At 57.0% G+C, this 12,124-nt stretch overlaps 2 protein-coding genes across 3 annotated transcripts; one reads left to right on the top strand and one right to left on the bottom strand.

Annotated features, from left to right (window-relative positions):
• The first annotated feature begins 120 nt into the window (after positions 1 to 120).
• On the top strand, positions 121 to 3,570 carry BLOC1S1 (biogenesis of lysosomal organelles complex 1 subunit 1). The gene is made up of 4 exons (XM_017658569.3): positions 121 to 290; positions 965 to 1,037; positions 2,951 to 3,083; positions 3,371 to 3,570. Exons 1-4 carry the CDS (start codon positions 230 to 232, stop codon positions 3,479 to 3,481), a joined length of 378 nt encoding a protein of 125 aa, XP_017514058.1. The 5' UTR covers positions 121 to 229; the 3' UTR covers positions 3,482 to 3,570.
• A 4,732-nt stretch (positions 3,571 to 8,302) lies between these two features.
• Positions 8,303 to 11,277, bottom strand: CD63 (CD63 molecule). 2 transcript variants are annotated; one of them, XM_037008927.2, is made up of 8 exons: positions 11,155 to 11,264; positions 10,609 to 10,685; positions 9,672 to 9,860; positions 9,403 to 9,477; positions 9,190 to 9,285; positions 8,944 to 9,084; positions 8,631 to 8,714; positions 8,303 to 8,453 (listed from the first exon to the last, which is right to left on the bottom strand). In XM_037008927.2, exons 2-8 carry the CDS (start codon positions 10,672 to 10,674, stop codon positions 8,388 to 8,390), a joined length of 717 nt encoding a protein of 238 aa, XP_036864822.1. In that variant the 5' UTR covers positions 10,675 to 10,685; positions 11,155 to 11,264; the 3' UTR covers positions 8,303 to 8,387. The 2 variants fall into 2 exon arrangements, with proteins under 2 accessions (XP_036864822.1, XP_073072726.1); XM_073216625.1 differs by lacking the exon at positions 9,672 to 9,860 and having other exon boundaries at positions 11,155 to 11,277.
• Between the last annotated feature and the right edge of the window lie 847 nt (positions 11,278 to 12,124).

Here is a 12,124-nt window from a genome sequence, read left to right as displayed (position 1 = left end):
CACCACCTCCCCCAATACCCACCAAAAAAGTGCACCCAAAACAAAGACGGGTACCCACCAGCCCCAGCCCGCCACCGCTCCCCTGCCTGGGCCGAGCTCCGCAAGGACCAGCCCCGGTTTAAAAGGGGGGCACGTGACCCTGTGCTCACGTGACCCTGCCGGCGCGAGCGGAGGTGCAAATCCCCGCTCCCGGGGTCGAAGGGCCGGATGTGCGCAGCCCTCCGCAGCCATGCTCTCCCGCTTGCTGAAAGACCACCAGGCCAAGCAGAACGAGCGCAAGGAGCTGCAGGGTAAGCCAAATACCCGCCCGCCATTTTCCCTCCCGCAGCCTGAGCCTCGAGTAGCGGCCCAGATCCAGGCAAGGGCGCGGGCTCGTGGGTATGGCGTCGCGGAGAGCGAATGGAGGGGTTCCTTGCCCCTCCGGCAACACTCGGCTTCCCCGCGGCGACGCCCCAGCGCAGTCTAGGCGACATCGTAGTCCCGCCCCCTGCTCGTGGGGCGCCGCGCCGATTGGCCGAGGGAGCCGCTCATCTTGGAAGTGGGAAGGAACGCTCCTGAAGGCCGGAGGGTGTTGGAGACCTGAACAGAAATGGGATTCTTGGGGGCCTGAAACTACCAGAATAGGGTGAGGCCCTTGTTTCCCTAGTCTGGACTGGGAATCGCGGAGTTACCCATCCTCGGGCCAAAAGAGTGGGAAAAGAGTGCCTGGGAGTCTGGAGTCTTGCGCCCTGTGACTGTCTCAGCGGCCCTTGGCGAATGGCTCTCCCTCTCAGGGTCCCAGTAAACACCTCTAAAATGAAAAGGCTTGCTTTATGTTTTGCAAGGTTGTTTTCAGCTGTGGCACTCTGAGATTAGTTGTGGCACCCACAACTAGCAGAATGGTAACGAATGAGTGGGGAATCTCCAGCACCATCTGTCAGAAAAATGAAGTCTCCACTCCAATCCCTTTTCCCCTTTCCTCCAGAGAAGAGGAGGCGAGAGGCTATCACTGCAGCGACCTGCCTGACAGAAGCTTTGGTGGATCACCTCAACGTGGGGTATGAACCTTTTCACATCAACACCAGCACCCTCTCCAAGTTTAGGCACTGGCAGGGTCTAGCCCTCAGACTGCTCTTGAAGGGATGAAATGTTCCAATTCTTCCTCTACCCTCAACCCCACCCAGCTTAACTTTATAACAGTTGCTTGGGTCAGCTGCGATCCCTAACACTGGGTAGGGAGGAGTGGCTGCAGTGGCTGGAGAAGCAGCCAGATTCCCCCTCCCCACGGTAAGGGAGCACCTCCCTGGTGCTCACAACTTGATGCCATCTGCCCACATCCCTTCACCCCTCCAAGACCAGCTGTCACTTCAGCGGGAGGGAAAGCACCCTCCTTCCCTAAAACTTATCACCCTCTCCTCCACCTCCCCAGGCCCAAGGAGCAGCTGGCAGGAAAGAGGCACAGCTGGTGAGGGTGAGGGCAGAACTTATGCCTGGAGCTGTTGCAGAGCCAGGCTGTCTCTTCCCTTCCTTCTGGGTCCCCAGCAACCACCCCTGCTCCAGACCTAAATGAGAGTGTCGATAACAAACCAAACACTTGGGAAGAGCAAAGAGATTACCTCTCAACCCTGGGAGGGCACAGATGATGACTGATGTACCATCTGCTGGAAGCAATATGATGCCTTCCACCCCATGCCAAGTCAAGTAGCTTGGTGGTGAACCCAGAGACTGAGTCACTCAAGTGAGCCATGCAAGGGCTGTCGCCCTCATCACTCATCTCTGGGGAAGATTAGGGGAAGAGAAGGCTGGGGCTGGGGCCTCCCCATCTCCTTCCCCCCGAGGCCTCTCCCTTCACTCAGTGTGAGTAATAGAAATTAAGGGGCCAAGAGGGAAAAACTGGGGGTCTCGAACTCCCAAGGGATTCTCTCAAAGCATTGAGAACCCCCTGCTATCACTATTTCAGCCCAGCTATCTCTCAAAGAGAAGGGGCAGGGTCTGCCCCCTTTCCCTCCCACACTGGCGCCTCTGGGGCTCTGCTGTGAAGTTGGCCCAGGCGTCTCCTCTTTTTTGCTAGGGGCCACCCCACTTTCAGCTCAGAGGGCAGCTAAGCCAAAGCCAGATTAGAAAGGACTTTGTGTTGCAGCCCACGGCCCCTCTCCTTCCCCGGAAAGGAAAACAAAGGAGCACTCTATCTCAGCCCGTGCCAGGTGTCCTTTCCACTCTCTCAACTCCCCCCACAACCCTTGCCCCCTCCAGCCCCCACAGATTCCATGGGGGAAGGGAGAAGTGGAGTCTTTTGGCTGACCTGGAGTTTTGGGATAGGAGCCCAAATAGAATGATTATTGCAGAGGCTGGTGAGGGTGGGGCAAAGGGTTGGAGGTGCCACCTGGTGGCAGTAGCAGTAACTGCAGGCAGCCTTAATTGACGAGGAAAGAAAGCCTAGAGGGGTGGTGGGGGGGGGGTTGTCAATAAGTAGCCCCTGGGATATGTTCTCCTGGCCCTGAGTTCCTGGAGAGAGGACTGCTCTCCCACCCCAGATTCAGGGAAGGGCCCAACTTCTTGCACAGATCCCTGGGCTTCCAATCACTGCCAGATGTGTTTCCACTGCTGGATTTTCCCAGCATCCCCACTCTCCCTTTTCCCTCCGGACTTCTTCTTCAGAGATGTTCCCCAGGGTTAACCCTCCCTTCTCCCACCCAGCTTTAGGAACTCCTTTAGGGTGTAGGAGATGGTACGTTTCTAGTCAGCTCCCAGATGGGCTCTCCTGGGAATCCTGGGAGTGGGAGGAAGGAACTGGGTTCACTTGCATGTAGAGTAATCATTTGCATCACAGCCAAAAATGGCCAGAATCATGGGGTTTTCCCCAGCCTGACTCCTGGCTGGCCTCCCACTCTCGCCTGGAGCATTAGTCATGGAGACCACCACCACCACCCCCCATTGGATGCATTGACCACCTTCCTCCTCCAATCTCTAGTGTGGCCCAGGCCTATATGAACCAGAGGAAGCTGGACCATGAGGTGAAGACCCTGCAGGTCCAGGCTGCCCAGTTTGCAAAGCAGACAGGCCAGTGGATTGGGATGGTGGAGAACTTCAACCAGGCACTCAAGGTGGGCCACCCTCCCTCCCATCACCAGGCCCATCCTGCACCTCCATGGACTGCCTCCAGTCAAGTCATCTCAGGCCTGGGAGTAAAGAGGAAGTGGGTTGGTCCCAGATATCCCATCTATGACCCCAGAGTCAGAGAAGCTAGAGAAAAAGAGATAAAAGCAGTTGAGGGGTCCAAGCAAAGTCCTTTTGAGGGGTAGATGGAAAGCATCCCTGTCCGTCCTTCCATCCCCTCAATCCATGCCTTACCCACCCTGATTTCCGGACTCCTTCATCCTCCCCTTCCTAGGAAATCGGGGATGTTGAGAACTGGGCTCGGAGCATTGAGCTGGACATGCGCACCATTGCCACCGCACTGGAATATGTCTACAAAGGGCAGCTGCAGTCTGCTCCCTCCTAACCCCTCTGCCCTCACCCCCACACCACTCCTACGTCACCCATGGGAGCAGGAGGGAGTCTGACAGGCCATGAATAAAACACAAGCCTCCATTTATCTGTGGCATGTTTCAAGGAGCTATTAGCTCAGTGTGGGGGTGGAAGTAGAAGGTTCAAAATCTGTTTCCCTAAGGGACAGGTACCTTTCGGGTAGAGAGTGGAACTAGCTTCCTCTTACCATCCCAACTCTTTTCCTCATTGGGCCTGGTGCAGGTGCCTGTTGGGTAAGCAGAGGGTGAGCGTTTCCCACACCACCCAAAAAGATCAGTGGGCCCTGCCCCAAGCTTCCTAAATCTGGACTTGAGCTTCTTGCAGCAGAGAAATAAGATAGGAGGCAAGCCTGGTCCCAGCTCTGCCTTGTTGCCTCTCCACATGCTCATGGCCTCTCCTAGCCTGGTGCTAAGCAGGTTCATGAGTCTGGACCTGGTGGGAGATTAACTCTTAGCATGGGGGCACTTCAGGTCTGGGAAAGGAGAGGGATTAGAGGCCCAAGGTAACCAACAGGAAGGGGCAGCTGCCATCCCTGACAGATCCCCTCTCCTGGGAGCTCATGATAAGAGTTAGTCAGGAGCCCTAGCTGGAAAAGCATCCGGGAAGGGGGCCTAGGCATGCCTGGCCTGTGGCAAGCCCCGGCTTCAACCAGCAGCCTCCAGCTTCCCTGGCTTCACCTCCCAGCCTCTCCCTGACACACATGCACTGAACACTTCTGGCACCAAGTCCGCCCACTGTAGACTCTGGCTGCAGCTAGTGTGGGAGCCTGGGGGTACTGGGAGCAAAGTCTCAGATGAAGGAAAAGCAGCAGCTCCAGGCATATGGTGCCACCTAGCTTTCCCAAAGGTCAGCAGGGTACTGGGAGCTAGGGTACCATGAGCAGAGCAGCCAGATGTTACCCAGGCTGATAACGGAAGGCTTTAAGCATTCTGTCTGCTTCCCCACACACAAGCCCCTTTGGCCCTCCACAACTCCCAAGTGGGAATGGTGGGCATTAGCCCCACTTGGCAGGTGAGAAAACAGATCCGGAGATGCAGTGAGACGCTCAGCATCACAGTGTGGGACCATCAGGACTGAAGTGTAGGGTTCTTTGCCTGGTATGTGTTTCCAAAAACAAGGCCCAGCTTACATTTAGAGAGTTCAGGTGTCCCTAGTCTGGCCAGGAGCAGTGAAAGCAGAGAAGATCCCTCTGCCCTGTGCAGCAGGGTCTGCACACAGGAGCTGGTTGATCTGCCTTTAGCTGCGTCAGCCATATCACAGCATCTGCCCAGATCTTTGCTTACAAGCCAGGCAGATAATTCCTCTATCTGCTCAGACCAGAGACTCCCAGCTAGGATGGCTATAAGGGGCGAGGCATTTGAGGGCCACAGTGAACTAGCCAAGTTCTCGTGCCCAGCCTCGGCTGCCATCTGCAGTCACCTGGGCCCTAGCCATGTGGCTGCCCCTGCTGCTGGGAGCCATGCTTGGGGCCACGCTGTGCCTGCTGGGAGAGTGCGGAGCCTTGGTCCTCATCCCCTGCCGCACCTTAGGCTTCAGGTGGCCTCTGGCCCTGAGACTGGCCAGCTGCCTGAGCCCCTCAGGGCAGAGGACCTACGGCGGGTGGCCTCCCCCCTCCTCCACACCACACTGCTGGCTACCACCAATCCCCAGTGTCCAACGGGCAACCAACTGAGTGGAAACATTGGGGAAACAGGAGTACAGCTGGGCCACCAGGAACATGGTGTAGGGTGTTCACCTGCAAGGACTGTGGGCAGTTAGAGGGATTTGGGGAAAGAGCAGCGCTCAGACCCTCCCAGGAAGGAGACCATTAGAGCCTCGCACAGGGCTTTTTGGCCTGACAAGTAATACTGCTGTAGGGCCTGTGCCATGGCTGACTCAGGATGATGTCCGTCGGGTGCTGAATGCGAACACACTGGGACCTCTCAGGGTCACCCTTGCCCTGCTACAGGCCCAGGGTCACCTGGCGGCCAGTGATGGGGTCTACTGTGTGTCCAAGTTTAGCCTGGAGACCTTCTCTGACAGTCTGAGGTGAGGGTACAGGGCCCCAGGCTCCCAGACTAAGGGTGGCACACTCAGCAAACGAATGAGAGCCTGCCCTACAGAGATGATTAAAACAGCAATTGCTGGAATACCGAAAAGGGGACAGTGTAGGACCATCCTTACGCTTCGAATCCCAGCCCTCTCCCCTGTGAGCTTTGTAACCTGAACAGTTTATCTCTCTGTGCCCAGTTCATCATCTGTTGTCAGAATGAAAAGACCTGCTTTGTGGGTGTTGTGAGTGAAATGAGGTATGTGCCTGGCACCAGTATTACTTTTGTTAGTAACAGTAACTATTACTAACCATAAGCTAGTACCTTTATAGAACATCTCATTTAATTCTCCCAACAACCCTGTAAGGGTAGGTCTTAATACCCTGAGAGTAACATGACCTCCCTAAGACCACACAACTACTTTGTAGAAGCGCTGGGACTACCCCCAGGCCTGCCTGCCTGCCTACTGAGCATGGTCACTGTGTTCTCCTGCCCCTCATCTTTAGACAAATGCTCAAGAGTCCCGTGAAAGCACAAGGTAGCCTTGGTGAGGATGACAGGAGGGCCCGCACTGTGAGCAGCACAAATCCAAGCCAATCCCACCTTTTGAAGAAAGCTTGCCTTTGACACCATCACCTGCTGGGATCATTTCAGTATCTACTTTTGTCCCTGAGCCTGTTTTTAATTTCTAATCAGCATCACAGAACATGTACTATACACTTGGATTTCTGCATCTGTGCCAGGACAGTTGGATGTATCCCAGCTTTCCCCCTAGCAAACACCCATCTATATATACCCTTCCTATCCAGCACTCAGGACTCAACCCTGTGTTTTAGGAAGTAGGGAGTAGGGTCAGGAGTAAGCAAACTGGTTCTCAAGCCATATCCAGTGAACCACCTACAAGCTAACAATGATTTTTACATTTTTAAATGGTCACCTTATAAATGGTTATATATTATATTAATGTTCAGGCCTGCAGTGCTGAAAATACTCATCATCTTGCCCTTTAAGAAGTTTGCTGACCCCTGCTCTAGATCATAGAAGAAAATATAAAGGAAAATACGTCTCAGGTATCTCCATCCCTCTGTCCCACTTGCCTCTCATCCCAGGGCTGCAGAGATCTAACTCACCATCAGGACCCCTAAGATAATGCCCATCTTACCCCCACACCCATGGTCCTGGGGGACAAGAATCCAGAAACCTTCCTCTGCCCCCTCTATAGGTGGGGTGTGGCTCCTTTAGCGGTGTAAGTCTCCACAGTGGAGCCTGGCTTCTTCCAAACCCACAGCAAACCTGAAGTTTGGGAGACGCCCTGCAGGCCTGGGCACAGCTCCCTCCAGCCATACAGGGCCACTGTGGGGAGGCTTTCCTCACCAGGTGGAGTAGCTGGGCCCACACAGGGGAGCATGAAGGGCAGTGAGTGCCAGAAAGGCCAGTCCTGCCCCTGCTGGGAGGAGGTGGGCAATGGTCAGGGAGAAGGTGAAGGTGAATGGGATGCCACAGAACACTCAGGCCCTGTGGACCTGCCCCTCACCCGATGGAAGGGGACTAAAGAGCCTTCTCCCAGGACCCAACCTGAGAAGGGCTGGGTGGGACAGGGACACTGACTATGGCTACTCACTGGGCCACAGGCCTAAGAGTGCAGCAGTCCATCCCAAGCTCAGACTGACCAAGTTGGGCAGGCGCCTGAGCTGACTCTGCTGACCACATGTCGCCTCAGAACCCACCACAGCCCAGGCTGGGAAGCCAACCTGCTCTGGCTGCCAGCCTGGTGGGGGGTGTGCTCACCTGGGTCCTTCCCATGCCTGCCCAGGCCATCTGCTGAACCCAGCCTTCCAACAACTGTTCCTCAAGAGCAAGGACTTCACTGCTGTTCCCCACCCTGCTACTACCTGGTGCCTGACAGAACAAGCACTCAATAAATGTGTACTGCTAAAAAATTCCTAAAAAGGAGAAAACACCCAGTGGAAAATTGACACCATTTAAGTGCTAACTATCCCAGGCTGAGTGGCCTAGGGGCTCTGGCCTGTTTAGTGCTTGCAAAACAACTAGTGACCACTGCGGGGCACAAGGGCACTGCCTTGCATCTGTACAAGATCTTTGATGCAGCCCCTGGAGAATGGCCACCAGGGGGGCACTGTTGGACGTTTCTTTTATTTTCGACGTGCACTAAAGCTGCAATTAAGTATTTGGAGTGGAAATGGCCTTTTACTTTTACTCCGAGGGAGGGAAGTTGGTGAAGAGGGCTCAGGACCAGGCTGGGTGGTTTCCATGGAAAAAAAACGGCAATAGCCACTTAAATTCTCTGATTATCCAAAGTAAGTCAAGAAACATGGACACTGGCCACACAGATGTCAAAGCAACTTACTACCACTCTGAAAGGAGCCAGGCACCCTTCGTGGGGCTGGTAGGCAGAAGGCCAGGGAGGAGATGTCCACTGTAGACATGGACTAGCCTCTCCCAGGTAGGGCCTCTGTGGGAAATCCCTTGACTTTCGAAGGAGATGGCTTAGTGAGCATTGCAGGAGGGAACCTGGCAGCCCACAACTAGGAGATAAGGAGGGCAGTGGGTCACAGCCCACTCCAAACCCCATTCACTGCCAGCCCAGCCAATACTTGGAACACAATCTGCCTTTCCCAAACACCCCCGCAAATAGGCCTGCCTTTCCCAGAGGTACGAACAGAACAGGTCCATGAGGACAGGAACATGGATAAAGAGAAGGAAGGGATAAAGTAGATCTCTTATGACAAACTGAGACTTATCAGTCTGAAAAAATAATTCATTTAATTGAAAAACCTGGAGTGTAAAACCCCACTGCCCTAGATGAGGGGGCTGAAAAGACCGGACCCCCTACATCACCTCATAGCCACTTCGGATACTCTTCACAACGCAGCAGGTGAAGACAACTCCCAGTACCTAGAAGGGAAGGAGGGTGGGGAGGAAAGTCAAAGGGCAAGGTACCCCACACCCACCAAAGACCACAAACATAACCAGGGTTCCTCTCCCCAGGCCAATACCCCTGCTCAAGCACCCTCCTCCCTATTGCCTCTCTTCCCCAAATGACCTGGAGTAAGTGCCAAGAACACCTCTCACCTCCACAAAGGCAATGCCCAGCGCTGCACCAGCCACCACCAGCACATTGCTTCTCAGCCAGCCCCCAATCTTCTCCACACAGCCCTGGGGTGGGGGATGGCAGGCACACAAGGCAACACCATCACACACCACACACCAACCTCCCCTGGTCTCTGCCATGCCCCTTCCCTTGGCATTCCCAGATCGCCTCCCCATCCCTGACCCCCAATTCTGCAGAGCCCCAACCCTCTCCATCCATTCCTGGTTCCATTTGCCTCTTGAGAGACATTTCCCAGGTTACCCAAGTCCCCCGCTATCTCAGCCTCCTTCCTACCTTGGTGTGGATCTCCTTCACCTTAAAATGAGTCCCACAGCCCTGTGTGACATTGATGCAGCAGGAGTCAGGGACCTGGCCCTTGGGCATGAGTGGGATGGTCTCCCAGTCTGTGTAGTTAGCCGCCCCGCAGCACTTAAACTGGGAGAGGAGAGATGGGGGCAGAAGGTTGTCAGTGAACCTCCACCTTGAACATGGAGATGAGATTCTTCTTCCCCCCTACCCTGCTCCCACAACCCCACTCACATCTTTCTGCATCTTGTCCAGGATAAAAGCTGTGCGGTTATTTTTCCTGTAATTCTGCATCTGCTGCCAGAAGTCCTTATTAAATTCTAACATCACCTGAGAATGGGGAGGAGTACTATTGAGGTCAGAATTCAGGGCACCTGGGTCACAGAGCATTCAGGCCTATGAGGAAGTGTCCCCTCCCCCCCACACACACACCCAGTCCCTGCTTACCTTGTCTCTGTACACATAGCCAGCAATGGCTGTGGCCACCTCCACCAGCACGATAAGAGACAGGAAGATGGCAAACTGCAGGAGCAAAGGACGGAAGTCAGGTTTGGAGTTTGAGTGAGAGGGGGCCTGCTGTTGCCCATCCAATCTCTGGAACACTCAAAGGTTTCCCTCACCCACCCACCTCGTGTCACCGGCCCGCCTGATCCTCCTCCAGAGAAATGCCCTTCCAGCAGGCTTAGGTACCCGTGCTGGCTCCTCACCACACTCACCGTGATCATAAGGCAGGAGTTCTCCTTGCAAGCCCCGCAGCAGCCCACAAAGGCCACCAGGAAGAGAAAGGCACCCACCGCAATTATGACCACAGGAAACAGGGAGCCAGGGGTGGCCCCCTGGATAATGGTCTGACTCAGAATGAACTGGGCCCATATACCCACAGCGATCAGTCCCACTGCACAGGCCTGCAAGGAAGGTAGGTCAGGGTTAGGCCAGACCCACAATCCATCAGCCCTCCACAGTGGGCCCCCTTAACCTGCATCCTGGAAGGACAGATTCTCACGCCTCTGGGAAACATCTAACTGTAGGAAGATCACCCATCCTTACCCCACAGTTTGATCAAACGCAAAAGGATAAGTTCCTAGAATGCCTTGACCCTGGGCACAAATTCCTAACCAAGAGCATGCTTCCTAAGGGCCTCTCAGGCTTCCAGAGCTGCCCTGTCACTATCCTCAGAAGTCCAACCCATTGTCACCAGATGCGACTAGGCTTCCTCAGGTCAGGGAGAAAGGAGGAGGTGTACCCCTCGCTGGACGGTCCTCTCAAGCCAGGAGCACACTGAGGTGAGCGGACCTTCCCCAACCCCCAGACAGCTGGGAGGGGTGAAGAGGAAGGAGGGAGTGGAGAGCAACAAGGGCGGTTGGCTGGTTGCCCCACTAACCGTATCATAAGTGGTTGGGTCACCAGACAGGAAAGGCCGGAGGGCCTGGGGGAGGGTGCTGGCCCCGAGGCTGGCCTCTCTCGGTCCAGGCCAGTCTCTGGGGTCCCTGAGAGATGGGGCAGGGGACAGTGCGTCTCGGGCCGTTCCGGGGCCTGCCTTGCACAGCTGGTCTCCGGCGGTCCCCATTCCCGGCCCTCAGCCCTTACCACTGCCGGGCCACGTCTCCCCGCACGGTGCCCACGCTCCCCCCTCGTGCCCCTTTTCCCACTCACGCAGAAGGCCAACAGAAGGACGTAGAGCAAGAACTTGATGCACTTCATTCCTCCTTCGACCGCCATGGCTGCCGGCCCTGGGCAGAGGGCCGCGCGGGGATTAGACCCAGCGAGGGGCCTCGGTTTCCGGGCTCCCCGCTGGCCCGCATTCCCGGCCCCTCCCGCCAGAAAACCTCCGTCCGGCCCACGTCTCGCCCCCTCAGCTCCCCGCTGCAGAGGGGCGGCCACCGCCGCCGGTGCGGACCCCGCCCCTCCGCCTTGGCCCCGGACCGACCAGGGACTCCGGCGGTGCTGGCTCCAGACGCTCACCCCGACGGCCGGCCCGAGGCGCTAACCAGCTCCCCACCCAACCGGCCCCGAAACACGGCCCTCGGCCCACGCCCGACCCCAGGCTCCGCTCGCCGCAAACCGAAGTGCGGCCGCGTCCCGCCCGGCCTCTGAAACTCCGCCCGGGCGGCCGGCGGCGCGGCGGCTCTTCGACGCCCGCAACGCGCGCGCGCGAGGGGACAGGGCCTCTACCGAAGCGGGACAGGCCCGTGGCCTCACCTACGCTCCGCGTTGTGAGTCCCGCTCGCGCCTCGACTCTGCGGCCCAGGCCGCCCCGCCCCGACGCCCCCACGGCCCCTCCCCCGCTGCCGCCTCACGTGATGCGCGGACAGTCGCGGCTAGAGTCACCGGCGGGGGGCGGGGTGGAGGGCGAGCGCCCTGTCAAGGCCACGTGGCCCCGCCCGAAGACAGCACCCACCCCGCAAAAGCGCGGGCCGTAAGCAGGGCCTCTGGGCCGCTGGGGCCCTCCTGGCGCCCCCACCTCTGTGCCGAGTCGGGGCCGGAGAGCGGGACCGAGCGCAGCCTAGTGCCCTGGCTTGGGGAAGCGGAAGAGGCGCACCAGAGCCAGAGGACGGGTGAGCGGCCGGGAGTTACGCTTGGGCTGCACCCAGCCAGAAACGTCCCGAAGAGGCCTCCTCATCCTCCGCCCAGAGCCCACTCCCTTCCTTTGGCTGCATCCCTGTTCAGGCTCCCACTCCCATTCCGGGGTCAGCAGAGGGCGCTACTGGCTCCCTGGGGTCGGTGACACTTGCAGAAAGTCCCTGGCCTCGCGTCCTGGAAGTCCCCCAAGATTCTAGAGTGGGTGTTCATGTACCCACCTCTGTGAGTCTCTTCTCCATTTTCTGTGGGTCCTGAGTGGTGGACTGAGTAGGAAAGGAAGCCATTCCCAGGACATCCCACCCAATTGATCATAACACGTCAGAGTCCTGTCCCTCACTCTGGGAGAAGACCGGCAAAGTCAGTGTCCCCAGCACTCCCGGGTCAGCCTGTTGTGGAGGCATGGGGGAGGACACCAAGACAGGCATGACATAGATAAAGCCCCTGATTTCCCTGTGCCGTCCTAGCAGACATCCCTCCTTATCCCCGCCAGCAAAGCCCAGTGAGGACCGGAAGGGGAGGCAGCAGGGCTCAAGCTGGCTCCATCCTTTGTGTGCCATGGTGGTCCCCAGAAGGAGCTGTGTGAACAGGC

Source organism: Manis javanica, chromosome 11 (assembly GCF_040802235.1).
Source record: "Manis javanica isolate MJ-LG chromosome 11, MJ_LKY, whole genome shotgun sequence".
NCBI classification, from domain to species: Eukaryota; Metazoa; Chordata; class Mammalia; order Pholidota; family Manidae; genus Manis; species Manis javanica.
Note: the sequence above shows the minus strand (reverse complement) of the source record. Positions and strands in the feature narration are given on the sequence as shown.